The 13,381-nt window shown below is 46.7% G+C and overlaps 3 protein-coding genes across 7 annotated transcripts; 1 reads left to right on the top strand and 2 right to left on the bottom strand.

Annotated features, from left to right (window-relative positions):
• Positions 1 to 121: 121 nt before the first annotated feature.
• Positions 122 to 1,716, bottom strand: LOC119122755 (60S ribosomal protein L22-like). Its single transcript, XM_037251292.1, has 4 exons — positions 1,640 to 1,716; positions 1,218 to 1,331; positions 702 to 826; positions 122 to 308 (listed from the first exon to the last, which is right to left on the bottom strand). The coding sequence occupies exons 1-4, from the start codon at positions 1,649 to 1,651 to the stop codon at positions 167 to 169; spliced, it is 393 nt and encodes a 130-aa protein (XP_037107187.1). The 5' UTR covers positions 1,652 to 1,716; the 3' UTR covers positions 122 to 166.
• A 661-nt stretch (positions 1,717 to 2,377) lies between these two features.
• LOC119123004 (RING finger protein 207-like) lies at positions 2,378 to 13,026 on the top strand. 4 transcript variants are annotated; one of them, XM_037251755.1, is made up of 19 exons: positions 2,378 to 2,506; positions 2,608 to 2,625; positions 3,229 to 3,419; positions 7,347 to 7,479; positions 7,562 to 7,706; positions 7,941 to 8,022; positions 8,118 to 8,193; positions 8,430 to 8,555; positions 8,848 to 8,894; positions 9,676 to 9,748; positions 9,847 to 9,915; positions 10,007 to 10,075; positions 10,171 to 10,277; positions 11,353 to 11,515; positions 11,575 to 11,760; positions 11,822 to 11,873; positions 12,185 to 12,302; positions 12,583 to 12,678; positions 12,888 to 13,026. In XM_037251755.1, the coding sequence occupies exons 3-19, from the start codon at positions 3,229 to 3,231 to the stop codon at positions 12,946 to 12,948; spliced, it is 1,794 nt and encodes a 597-aa protein (XP_037107650.1). In that variant the 5' UTR covers positions 2,378 to 2,506; positions 2,608 to 2,625; the 3' UTR covers positions 12,949 to 13,026. The 4 variants fall into 4 exon arrangements, with proteins under 4 accessions (XP_037107650.1, XP_037107651.1, XP_037107652.1 ...); XM_037251756.1 differs by lacking the exon at positions 2,608 to 2,625; XM_037251757.1 differs by having other exon boundaries at positions 2,494 to 2,625; positions 11,383 to 11,515.
• On the bottom strand, positions 4,638 to 6,748 carry zpr1 (ZPR1 zinc finger). 2 transcript variants are annotated; one of them, XM_037251759.1, is made up of 2 exons: positions 5,124 to 6,748; positions 4,638 to 5,062 (listed from the first exon to the last, which is right to left on the bottom strand). In XM_037251759.1, the coding sequence occupies exon 1, from the start codon at positions 6,595 to 6,597 to the stop codon at positions 5,233 to 5,235; it is 1,365 nt and encodes a 454-aa protein (XP_037107654.1). In that variant the 5' UTR covers positions 6,598 to 6,748; the 3' UTR covers positions 4,638 to 5,062; positions 5,124 to 5,232. The 2 variants fall into 2 exon arrangements, with proteins under 2 accessions (XP_037107654.1, XP_037107653.1); XM_037251758.1 differs by having other exon boundaries at positions 4,638 to 5,054; positions 5,139 to 6,748.
• Positions 13,027 to 13,381: the final 355 nt, after the last annotated feature.

Raw genomic sequence — 13,381 nt, 5'->3', positions numbered from 1 at the left:
GTAGATTACAGAGCATAAAAATGATAATATGACCTCGGCAGTACACCACTTCTGCCCGAAAAGACTTTGCTAGTGTATTTGGGCACGTCTTCCTGAAGTAAAATGAAAACAAAAGGCAGGATTACGCTTCCACCTTTGGGACGTTTTATTAAAAATGTCGTCGGCTTTAGTCCTCCTCTTCCTCCTCTTCGTCTTGGTTGATCTGGAAGTAGCGCAACTCGTAGCTCTCCTTGGTGTTGGCCACCACACGCAACCAGTCCCGCAGGTTGTTCTTCTTCAGGTACTTCTTGGTCAGATACTTGAGGTACCTAGCAGGTGCACCCCCAATCGGAGATATTGTGACACAACAGCAATAAATTAGGGGGGGCACATTTTGACTTGCATTCATACATCCCAGAGCCTGGTTTAGTTGCAGGTTGGTGAAGGGCATAAAAACCAAATGTTGTTGTGTGTCGCCCTCTAGCGGAAAAAGAACACACTGCACGGCAAAAGACGTCATGAGAATTGAGACAATAACAATCCTCGTTGAATTTGACTCACTTCGAGACTTTCTTTTGGAGATTGTAAAGCTGTCATGAACACAATCATCAATTCAGATTTGAGCAGGCACAACTGTCATAAATGGAGGACCGTGAGTAATCACGTTCGACACCAGCAAGGTGTTGATGACATTTCTTGTTTGGAGAGAAACAAGCACATACCTCTTAGAAAAGGGAACTTCAGAGTTGACGGCAATTTTACTCTTGCTCCTCTCGATGGACACCACGCCGCCGCCAAGGCTTCCCGCTTTGCCGTTGACTTTGATGCGCTCGTGCAAGAATCGCTCCTGTTGAGGGAAGGATGACAGCAAATGGTGGGACAGTTGATGTGAGGGATGATCATCGGTAACTACACATTAACTTCACCTAGCAAAATGAGAGGATGGGGTGGGTGTGCATGATGGACCAAGTCAAAAGACAAAAGCTACTCCTTCTATGCAGAATGTAAGTTGGAGCTCTTATTTCACATCACCGTATGTTAACCTCATCTGCAAGTCTGCCATTATTACACCATTATTACCTGTCATTTTTCTTGCGACTTGTTCACATCCAGCAGACTAATTTCTTCTTCATCACTTTCCTACCAAATAAACACTTTTGCGCCTAGACCTCAGACAGTGACCTGGAGTAGCTCCTGTTACAGATGTTTGGCAAGAACATATTTTGAGGTCAACTCACAAAGTTGGCAGCGTCCATGATGCCATCCTCCACCGGATGCGTGCAGTCCAGCGTGAACTTTAAAACCTGCTTCTTCCTCTTGCCACCGGCCTTTTTGACCATCACATGCTTCTTCTAATGAAACACAATACGCAGCCAGTTACGTACACAAGCTACAGCTGAAGGAGACATACATAAGTTGTTTCGTTATAAATCATCACGCTACGCAACACATCTAACTAGGCTGACTGAGTGCAGCTGTTGCTAAGCTAACGTTAGCAATAACATTTTGGGCAAGCTCCGCGAAACGAAGACGCCGAGTAGTGGCAAAACTCCCTCGATTGGCAGGCGAGACATCGGCTATATTGTCATACTCTTCCGGTGAGGAAACATGTTAGCATTGAGTTATCGCGTGCGGGTAGTTTGGTCGCCCACATACTCACAATCGGCGCCATGGCTGACACGTTCAGCGAAAAGGAAGTAGGGGGCGCTGTGCAGGACTTGTCATACCTGCCTGCGATAGCCAGCTCGCATCGATGATTCGGTGTTCGATTCAGTCAACAACAACAATAATAATAATAATAATAATAATGAAATAACAAATTTGTCATCTGAGGGCTTGTGAATAAATACATTTGACATGACTTAATAGTGTGTGCGTGTGTGTTATTGTTAATACTGAATTGTCATTCATCCTTGTGAAGACACTGATCATGTTAATGATTTATCACAATGTTTCACAAATCTCGGCTAGTGTTCATGTTTTTGAATGATAAATGATTTTTTAACATTTCTAGAAAATATCACTGCTGAGCTATTTTTAGAACACCCCTGTGGGTTACTTATGTGATCCTTGCGTGGTGGTGACCCCATGGTGACCCCTGATTTATACATTGCCATATACATTGTGGGAGTAGTATTGACAATCCACCACCAAAGTAATATTTTTCTATTAGACATGGCCTTGTTCTCCACAAATATCTGGCAAATTCACAAATGCTGAATGTTGAATATGCAGTTCACCGCCAATTGCATTTTTATACCAGTAGAAATTGTGTTGGCCGAATGGACGTTCCACCGTTTAGCTTTTGCGATGTCATTTTCACACCTTCATCGGCACCCCGCGTGCACTTGGACTGAGTCCTCGTCACTTGTATGTCCCTTCCCTGTTGCACAGCGAGGGGTGGTGGCATGAGGTGTGTGCCGTCAGCTGCCTGGCAGAGGCGGCCCGAGGGCCTACTATTGAAGCATTGTTGTCATTCCTGTTGAGGGGGGCAGTGGGGGGGGCAGGCCGATAGCGCCACTGAAAGGTAAGACAGCGGCTGGCCTTTGCGCTCGCTGGACACTTTGGCTTTGTTCCGTCTGAGCTGGTTTTGTTTTGTTTTGTCTGTGGATTTTCTCGCGCTGAAAGCACCGATCCCATGTCAAGGTAAGAGCGCAGCCCCTGTTGTTTATTTTAATCGCTGTGGGAGTTATTTGATTCCCGCTACACTAGCAGCAAGCTAGCTGCGACTGTATGAAACATGTTGCAGTTTCTAGGCTTGTGGTGTGACTTTTTAAGGAGATTGCAATCCCTTTTCTATAGCGCATTTGTTACGGCCCGGTGAGACGAGAGGCAGGGGACACCCTGGCCTGCTCGCCAGTCACTTGCAGGGCAGAGAACCACCACATTTTATATATATTTATATAAATGTAATATTTATATTACATTTTATATATCTATTTATATACATCCGCATCAGTTTGTCATTGCAGCTGTGCTTAGCTTTGACGTGACAGTGTTACAAACATCGTAGTTCGGCTGTAGCTTGAAAGTGGCTCTGGTATTTCACCTAGGCCAGCTTCTAAGTCATGGATGGAGATACCTGATGTGGGGCGGTTAATATGTAAATTAGCCAAATTGTGACATCAGGTCTGCCAACATTACAAAGGGAGGAACGTAGCTGCAATTCAATTATAAATCTGACATGGAACGCACCCTTTAACGGAAGAGAAGAAAAACCCGCTGACTCATTGTGGGTCCCCGTCACAGATGGCCGGAGGGATCGTCAGCAATTTGGACAACCTGTGCAACGTGGACTGTGCCAATGTGCACCCCCTGGTGTGCCACCTTTGCCACCAGCAGTATCAGTCGCCGTGTCTGCTGGATTGCTACCACATCTTCTGCGCCCGCTGTTTGCTGGGCCGGACCAACGACAGTCGACTGAGCTGCCCCCTCTGCGGGTAAGAGATCCAAGCGTAACTCAGGAGTCCAAAGCACCATTATGGTAACAAGATGATTTTAAAAATGATTTATTCCACAAATATTTGCCTACTGGATTTGTTAATGGCTAATCAAAAATGCTATGTAGCATCTAAGCTTTTCCCAACCAAATTTGGAGAGTCTCTGTTCCCAAATCCACACACAATTCACAACAAAACTGACTTTTTATATACTTTTACAATAACTACTGTATCATTTAAGACAAAATTGTAGATTACAAATCAACCTTGGAATTTTTTTTTAAATAGACGATTATTCCCGTCAAAATTGACCCAAAGCGTACTACGCTTGCATGGATCATGAACAATACTTGGAGGATTCCTCCTTGAAGTCTAACAAATTAAGTGTTAACAGCCGGATGTCAAAGGTCAAGGGCTGATTGTTGACTTACAGCATGTGCACTCATGACGACACAAATGATGCAATTTGAGCCGAGCGCAGCATCCCCACGCTCGCCCCGTCCGCTGGGATCCACGTATTGGTTGTGCTGTATTTGGACCATTGGGGGAGAATTCTGCGGCTTTTGGTGAGTGTCGGCTCTACGTTTCGGTTGGCCCGCGCTCAGTCAGGCCTGAGTGGCCGGAACAGCTGCCGGGCTCGGGGAGTCGGTGTGTGCGCTGGGGGGGTCGTCCCAGTCTCAGATTTAGCTCTACGAGTCACACTGCAAAAACAAAGTGTAGCGGCATTTGGCAACATAGCCAGCAGCTTACAGCAAATCAAACGCGGTCACATGATAGCAATCCATTTCATTCCGATGAAATGGTACAGCAACCTTCAGGCCGGCCGGGGTCACGCCGTGTGAGGCAAAGTCTTGAGCGTGATCATGAGTTTACCGGTAATATCAAAGTAAAAGTTATGGTCTTCTGGTCAACTTGATACTTCTTTAGAATCAGGATGAATATTGTTTTTAATCTGGGCAAAAATGAAAAATAAATCCCCTACTCCAAAAAATGTCATTTCTGGAAACCACTTGCATGAAATTCAAATTTTCTTCCTGCCTTGTCAAAACTATTGATGCCCAAATTCACTCGACAGATGAGATGTAAATTCTAATTGTTTGTAGACTCGCATTGATTGCGCACCACCGCAAACTATAATAATCAGGTATGTCAATCAAATGTTCATATGTTCTATAATCAATTTGGGCTGATACGGGAATACAAAGATGAGCCATCCTCAAATGTTGATAACATCATGACACCTTTATTTGAAAAGCATTTTGGACTTCAATGTCAACACATTACCTTTGAAACATGACACATTCGTTTCAGTGGGGTATGCTGCCTCAAACAGTCCCCAAAATTATCAGCAGGGCATCCAAATAAAATTTGACACAATTACTAAAGTGCCTTCTTGAAAAAAATGCCCAGTTGAGTTTTTCCACTTTGAATGCTTTTCTGATAAATGATGCTGGCAAATTTAAAACAAGACAGAATCCTTGAGTGCCCTCGTAACTGAAAATATTTCTTCCTGGCCAATGAATAATGATCATGGAAAGCTGGTCCGAGTATTTCATCGATATATCATTTGCTAGAACTTGAAAGTTGTCAACGAGTGGCCTTGCTTTGTCTCAATAGTAACTAGGCAGAGCGCCCTTGTTCCAATTGCACACTCAAGCGCACGAGTGACGATGCAACGTGTACACGGGCAATGAAGCAAGAGCACTAATAGGGTAAAATTATCAAATGGAACTGAGATTATCCTGCTGTCATGCTCACCTCAAAAACATGATGTCATAAAACACAAACATGAGATTGGAGGTAAATCTGAGATTTAGGGTTCTGGGGGCGGCGCTGGCTTTTCTTCACTGTCCTCCTGGTAGCCTTCCGTCTTTATGTCGTTCAGCCCGAGCTCTTCATTCTGCTCGTACGTGCGCTCATACGTCTCCCTCGTCATCTCCGGGTCGGCCTCGGGCGCGTACACGTTCTCCAGGTAGCTGTTGCCGGATGGGTCGTCCAGGATCAGGTGGGCCTTCAACTGCCCGGCGATGATGCTGTCGATCTTGTCGCCAAACTCCTTCAACTTCTGTGCGCGGCCAGAGTCGCCGCTGTCCCCGCACACGAATGGGTTCTTGGCCACCACCAGGTCCTTGATGTCCGTCAAGAGGCCCTCCACCGTGGTGAATTTGCCACACAGCGCCCCCATGCCCAGCTCAAACTCCAGCTCGGGGATGGAGACCGAGCAGGTCTCTGACTTGAGCAGGTCCCGCGTCATATCGGACGCGGTGGTGATGTTCAGGATGATCTTGGTGCCCTTTTCCTCTGTGGCCCCGCCCGACTTGACCTCATTGGTGCGGTGGCCACAGGCGTCGCAGTTGGTGGCCATGATGATGGCCTCCTTGAAGTGGGGGATCTGAACCAGCTTCATGTTGGTGGAGGCCGGCGCGTTGCACTCGGGGCAGTTAGTGTTGAAGACCAGCACCTCGCTCCGCATGGAGTCCAGGTCGTCACCGGGCGGAGGCTCGTCGTCCGGCTCGTCATCGGCCCGCAGGCCCAGCTGCTTCTCCTGCTGCACACTGAGCCGGAACGACGACACCGTCAGGGCCTCATCCTTGAGCGGGGCGAACGGGTTCTCCACAAAACTGTTGCCCGACGGATCCTCGATCACCACGGTGAACGGCTCCTCTACATCTTTTAACTTCTTCAGCTTCTGGATGAACGTGTGGATTTTGCCACCCACTTCGGGGTCTGCCTCCTGCCTGGCCGCTTGGTCTTGCTCTAGTCCGGCCACGGCTCGGTCCAAAATGCCCTCCACGGTGCTTAATGCACCTTTCTGTGAAAACGGAGGAATCTCGAAATCCAGCTCGGGTATCCTGGTCGTCGCACTGTCCATTTTGACCACCTCACGGTTTAAATCGCTTTTACTTGTGACTTTGAGAGTGTAGCACACGCCCTGCTCCTGAATGCGCCCCGCGGACTGGATTTCGGTGTTAGACCAACTGCAATGGTCGCAACTGAACGAGCTGACGATGATTTCTTTAAAGAAGGGGATTTTGGTGAGGAGCAAACGAGTGGTCCCATTCTGGTAGCAGTTCATGCACAAGCTCTCGATCTCGGTGGGCTGCCAGTCTTCGTCGTCGGCGCTCAGGTCTTTGAAGACGCTCCCCCCTCGAACGTGCTCTTGGGCAATGGCAGACATCTCGTCGTATCGATGAAAATCTTTCTCGCTGGCTTATATGGTTGAAATGTCGTTTGACGCTGAGCCGAGGGAAAATTCTAGAAAGCACACAGTCAACACACGCGAGCAGTGACGTTTGCACGGCTTCTTCCGCATTTTCTTCTTCGGCGTGAGCGACTTGTGAAGCCTCTGCTGCCGCCTCAGATTTTTCCGAGTACTGCAACTGATTTGTGCTTTCCCAACTTCGCTTGTCATGGAACCCTTATGAATTGATTTTGTACCATTTCCACCATAATCTTCCCTCTCTCGGCTGCTTTTTTTTATCTGTAGGGTACATTGGTTTGCATGAATTAATATGAATATGCGATCTATAAATAAAGTTGAGTTTTAAATAATATAAATAAAGTTTCAAAATGTTTTTCGTTATGAAGAATAAATGAATACTTTCACATTGGTAATGACAATTTTTTTCCTCTGTATATGTATACTGAATCCGTAAAATGAATAAATGAATGAATTATTAAATAAATATGTCAATATTATTTTCTAATTGAAAAATACAAGAGTGCCTTTTAGTTCACACAGATAATTTGAGGTGGGTTTTTTTTGCCTTATTTTTGCTGTATTCACTTTTTTCACTGTTGGTTGTTATTAAGTGCTTTAGGAATTCAAAATTGAGTTACACTTGGCACTGAATTCAACTTTCAACTGTATGGGAATCAGATGATTTGATTACTTTTAGACAGTTGACGTTTTTTCACTTTTTGCAGATATCTATCCATCATAAAGGGGAACAACAGCCTCCCGCCAGAGGACCGTCTGCTCAAATTCCTGGTGGACAACAACGCAGACGCTGATGAGATTGTACAGTGTGCCAACTGCGACCAGGAGAGCAACAAAAAGGTTCAAAGTGACAACAACAAAAAAGTGTCTTTTTGTGTCACAAGTTCTGATTGGGATCTTTCCAACATTGCTTTGTGTTCAGGACACAGGCGTGATGTTCTACTGCAACACTTGTAACCAGCCGCTGTGCTGCGCCTGCAGGGAGCTGACGCACAAGGCCCGAATGTTTGCTCACCACGACATTGTTACGTTGTCCAAGCGCAGCAAAGCCAAGCACAGGAAATGTGGTGAGTGACGCTTGGGAAAACTCGCCCATGACATCGAGTCTGGCAGTGGTGGGACGTCAAGGCCGACAAGGCCTTCTCCGCTGACCCAACTATCAGAAGCACTGACCTACATTTACAACCGAAATTGGAATATTTATTCCATGAAATATGCAGTCTTTCCCATGAGTGCTTCAACAGTCATTTGGAACTTTTGAGTTAAACTCAGTGAATATGTATGTGTGTGCATGTTGCCAGTTCTGCACGAGGAACCCTACATCCTCTTCTCCACCGAGAACAAGTCCATGCTTTGCATCAAGTGTTTCAGAGATATGCAAGTGTGAGTGAACACGCCGCACAAAACCTATTTGATGACGCAACACTGTCCTCATTCTGACATCACCTTCCCTCGGTGTGTGTGTGTGTGTGCCATAGGGAGAGTCGCACTCACTGCATTGACATTGAGACGGCCTACATGCAAGGATGCGAAATGTTGGACCAGGCCGTGCTGGTAAGAGAGGTGGCATTGAGAGCTGTGCTCAGGTGGCAAAAGTAATCACACTTGAGTATAAGTAAAAAAGACTCCAAACACATTCAACTCCATACTCGATACTCATAAAGTGTGCCGATACTATCAGTCCAGATCTCAACAGGGATGGGCTTCATCTCGCCAAGAATCCATTTGAATTAATTTGTTAGTGCCCCATCTGGACTTGCGTGTAATGATTTAAAAGCCTCTACTTGCAGGTGGTGAAAGAGCTGCAGACGTCCACCCGAGAGGCCATCTTCCTGCTGAGGTCCATGATAGGCGAAGTGTGTCTGAACGTGGAGGAGGAGGAGAGCGCCATCTGCTCTCTCTTCAACAGTCTGCAGGTAATCGAGTGAGTCCATCTCAAGTGCAACCAAAAACACATTTTTGCAAATGTGGTGACGTGGATTTATCTAGAAATGCAAGGCGGTTAATGGCCCCTTTAGCAATGTGGACAATACAATGAATGGACTGTAATTTCAATCTCGTGCGCCAAAGAAAAATGTCACGATGCGACCACTGGAGGTCGCTGTTAAGCTAACTGTGAGACAACCGAGACTGTTGACCATTGTTAAAGCGCAGTACACTGCGAATGTGTTGAGCCTTCCGAGCAGTTTATGCTTTTGTGTTTTGCAGGAAAAACTGGCTGAGAGGAAGAAGATTCTGCTGAAGACTGCACAGAGGTACAAGTATCATCACCACGACCAACAATAAAACTACTACTCACGTTGTGAGCCTTTTCCGACAAAAAAGCCAGAAGTTTCCAAATAAAACTACCGTAAACTGATTTAAGAAAAACTTTGCGCTTGGTTATAGACAAAAAAAAAAAAAAAAACGGTACTGAAATAATAGTTGAATTAAAATGTATTCCTCATACAAGTGAAAGATGACTGATGGGCGTCCATTTGCAACAAAACATTACATTGTGGAACAAAACAGGCCGACTCAAGCGTATCTAACTATTTTCACTCAATCTTGAGGCAGTAGAACGCTGTTAGGCTCTCGCTTGTGACTGGCCTTTTCCACCATTTCGGGTTGCGAGGAAAATGATTCGTTTGCGCCTTGCGGATGTTTTGTGCCATTGGCTGGAAGCGGTCCAGCTCAACCGACGGCTGGCCGGTCGCTTCCTGGAAGGCCGATCCAGGCTATTTGGGTTGCGATTTACGTGCCGGGCCTGAGTGCAAGTTACAGGAGAGCGCTGACAGATTAACTTGTCAACAAATAGGCCACGTCCACAATTGCGCCCCATCATAGTGCTGTCATAAAAAAAAATGATTCGATTAATCGTTCCAGCTCTAGAATTAATTCCATCCTGATTTGAGATTCGCGAATGAGCAGTTACTCACTATCAACCGATTTCTGTCGCTAGAATATTGCAAGGGCTGAATACGTACACCCAAATGAAATCCCTGTAATGTATAGCAATGACGAGGTATGTGCGTGTGTGCTTGTGTGTGTTTGCAGCCAACACGAGGAGAAGGAGAAAGCACTCAAAGAGCAGCTCTCACACCTCACCTCACTGCTGCCAACACTCCAGGTAGTCAACACACACACAAAACACACACAGCAAGAGTAATCTTATCTTGAAGCCTCCCATTAAAAAACTTACTTCAAACTCTTAATTTGTGCTTGCAGGTTCATCTGGTCACATGCTCAGCCTTCCTAAGCTCAGCCAACATGTTTGAGTTTCTGGACATGGGTTACGTGAGTGATTTCCACAAATTACCGGCGAGCAAGAAACGTTCCGACTTCGCCCATTCAATCTGCTGGATGAAGATGTTTTTTGCTTCCTCAGCAACTGATGGAGCGACTGAAGCGGATCGTCAAGCTTCCCCACCGCCTCAGACCGGTGCAGAGCAGCAAAGTCAGTGCAAAGTCCAGCGATGTCCGATGCAAACATTTTGCTTTGAAATCTTCCGACTTCCCACCGTAACGGCACACCGTCCACCCTCCCATCAGATCAACACCGACTACCGCAGCGAGTTTGCCCGCTGTCTGGAGCCGCTGCTCCTGATTGGCCAGCGCCGCGCCCCTTCGTTGGCCGGCTCTTCCAGCGTGGCCACGAGGTGAGATCATTTCCGATATTGCGTTTTCCGCATCAATTGTTCCGGGAAAGCCGACGGGAACATTTGGCACTTTGCGAGGCATCGCGACTCGCAATCCCCCAAAAGGTTTGCAATTACAAAGGCTGAGTGACGACGGGCGCTTTGCTAACACAGATGCGTCACATACTCCGTGAATGGGTTTGTCGACAGCGTCTTGCTAATTGCAGTGCGAAAAGTCCTTCGGTTTTCCGGTGAAGTGAGTAAAAAGTAAAAAGACACCCGAACTATAGATACTCAAGTAAAGAGAGGTGAAAAATGAATTGAAGGACACGGCGAGCAAGTATTTGTACTTTGGCACTCTCACAAGAAAGAAAGGATTGAAAACAAATAAGTCTTCCTTCAACTTTGTGTCCTTCTCCACGTGTAATTCCATCACGACGCTCACCATTCAACACGCTGAGAGGCCCGGGGATCGGCCGCGACTATTTTTATCATAATTTCACAGAACCCTCTGGAATTAATCTGCGAGTTGGCACGTCTCAGCGGCTTTGTTCCAGGCCGTTTGATGTCACTGGGCGGGCGAGGCATTTATTAAGAGCTGGGCGCGGTGCGGCGCGTCCGGGAGTCTGGCTCCGCGTCTTTAGCGCAGCTTTTCGTCTTCAAGCGTCCGTGACGACTGATCGATAAATCGGCGTGAGTTGCCGCTGTGCATGTTTGTCGCTCTGCGCTCTTGACCTTTGAATGCCGGAATGCCTGTCGAGCGTGACTACTCCTTGATGACGTTTCAATGCAATTCAAAACGTTGTTTTCCGTGCAAGGCATCCTCAGATATTCCTCGAAAAGATCATCGATTTGCTTTTAAGTTTAACCTTGGTCATCGGTACGAAGTTACCGCCCAAATCAAACTGTATCTGTAAGTTGTTTGATCTTAAGTGTCCTTCCACCAAATTGGTGCCATTGACCTCCATTTGTGTCTTTTTGATTGAGTTCAAACGGGTGCCTCATTTTCCCGTACTCGCGGTCTGCGCCGTGTTGCTGTAAAATGGCCGAGCGTGCCAAAAGAAAGCGGCAGTGATCGATATTTTCCTCACCTCAGGCTGCAGTCGCCTCTCTCCATGTCTCTCAGTGAGATGCCGCTCGGCTCCGTGTTCGGCAGGAGGCCCACGTCTCACCGCAACATCTGCACCAAGGTGCTGCTGGCCGAGGGGCGCGAGACGCCCTTCACCAAGCACTGCAACAACTACGAGAACTCCTACAGGGTGAGTGCCCCAGCCACCATCAACCGTGACGGATCTAAAATGCACGTGCGTGCCTGCAGACGCTTCAGAGCGAGATTCAGAGCCTGAAGGACCAGGTCCAGGAGCTGCACCGAGATCTGACCAAGCACCACTCCATCATCAACACGGAGCAAATGGGCGAGATAATGGACCGCTCGCTGCACATCGACAGCCAGATTTCGTCCCAATACACCACAGTGGAGACCATGAGGGCCATGTTTGAAGAGGTTGTCTTCATCTTTTCCAGCTTTTCACTTTGACATGCTTGTCACAGTTTTCCTTTCACAGATTTGGGACGAGACCTTTCAGAGGGTCACCAATGAGCAGGAGATCTACGAAGGTTCGTCTCGCTTGACTGACCTTTTCTCCACACAAGAATTTATGTCGGTGATTATAGTTAAATTGTCTGTCTGCATGTGTTGCTGCACCGTTTATGTTCAAAACCCTGCACATGAGATTTTTCTGATGTGAACTATTTGCCTATGCTTAATGACCGTCGAGAAACCGATTCAAATAACCGAAACCTCAGCTGGGGATAATCTTTCAGAGACAATCAGGCCTTTGCTGACCGCGATTGGTGCTCATATCTGGCACGATTGTCGCTATGTGTGGGCACCAACAGTTTCATTTGTTCCGTTTGGACCTTTGCAGCCCAGCTTCACGACCTGATGCAGCTGAAGCAGGAGAACTCCTACTTGACCACCATCACCAGGCAGATCAGCCCCTACATCCTCTCCATCGCCAAGGTCAAAGAGCGACTGGAACCCAGGTGGGGGATTAAGCTTCACGTATCTTCCACAATGTTTACCTTCCATCCATCAAGAATATTGACTTCTTTAGGCATGAACTGATTTTCTCTTCATCCTCTGTGAATTAAATGTCAGCAATTAAATGGGTTGGCATCATGTGCAAAAAGAAAATCCACTCAGCTGACACCTACAGGCCTTAAGTAGAACACGCCCTGACTTCAATTATCGTTCCGTATCCAAAAACGAGATATTCTCCAGTGTCGCACGTCATGAACATTTATTTTTGTCAATATTTTGTAGGCTTCAGGAGCCCAAAGAATGCCGCGACGACCGCACTGAAACCATGTTGAAGATTTACGAAGATTGCACAACAATGGCAACAGAGAGTCAAGACAGGTAAAACCCAAGTCCATTATGCATTCTCCAGAATGTAGCTTGGGGGCCCAAAAAATTATGTACGTATATCAGTCACACTCTGGAGACAGAAGATGGAGATTGAGTGACTTATCAGAGCACAAAAAGGAAAAAAAAAAAAAGGGTTTCTATTTTCTAACAACAAAAGCTAATGTGCAGCCTCACCAAGCAAGTCTTCTTGTTGTCAACAGTGACAAGCAGACACGCGTCCCAGAACAGGACAGGAGCAACCACCCGCTCATGCTCAAGTGACACCACCTCGTACGTACCAAACCTGGAGTACGTGACAATCTCCGAGCAGCAAGGCTGGTAGGGGAGGGGCGGGGGTCTTTGCGCTAAGTGGCCATGTCATGCCGCCGTCAGGGCCGCACTTCATTGTCGCTCTCCTCAATGTCAGATAACATGTATTGACAGAGACGAAGGAGCTCTGCAAACATATATGTCGAAGAGCATAATAAACTTTACATGCAGAGAACACTAGGAACACACACAACTAATAATAACTCAATGAGACAACTCACAGGGGTAAATCTGACGATGCAATACAACCTTCACGTAAGGTTCCGGAGAAGTCATGACCAGGTAACACATACTGGAAAGAGTGACGCAACAGGATGTCATCAACCATAACTAGTAGCTTAGTGCCCTCTAGTGGCCGAAGGAAGCTTCTACAAAGAGATGTCGC

This window comes from Syngnathus acus, chromosome 5 (assembly GCF_901709675.1).
Source record: "Syngnathus acus chromosome 5, fSynAcu1.2, whole genome shotgun sequence".
Taxonomy (NCBI): Eukaryota; Metazoa; Chordata; class Actinopteri; order Syngnathiformes; family Syngnathidae; genus Syngnathus; species Syngnathus acus.
Note: the sequence above shows the minus strand (reverse complement) of the source record. Positions and strands in the feature narration are given on the sequence as shown.

Bases quoted from the DNA above. Each gene is read 5' to 3' on its own strand.
- LOC119122755 (XM_037251292.1), bottom strand. The intron at 827-1,217 runs GTGAGTTGACCT...TTCCCTCAACAG, and splicing joins TCATGGACGCTGCCAACTTT to GAGCGATTCTTGCACGAGCG. The intron at 309-701 runs GTATGTGCTTGT...TGCACCTGCTAG, and splicing joins GAAGTTCCCTTTTCTAAGAG to GTACCTCAAGTATCTGACCA.
- LOC119123004 (XM_037251756.1), top strand. From the start codon at position 3,229: ATGGCCGGAGGGATCGTCAGCAATTTGGACAACCTGTGCAACGTGGAC. The intron at 7,480-7,561 runs GTTCAAAGTGAC...CTTTGTGTTCAG, and splicing joins ACCAGGAGAGCAACAAAAAG to GACACAGGCGTGATGTTCTA. The intron at 12,303-12,582 runs GTGGGGGATTAA...AATATTTTGTAG, and splicing joins AAAGAGCGACTGGAACCCAG to GCTTCAGGAGCCCAAAGAAT.
- zpr1 (XM_037251759.1), bottom strand. From the start codon at position 6,597: ATGTCTGCCATTGCCCAAGAGCACGTTCGAGGGGGGAGCGTCTTCAAA.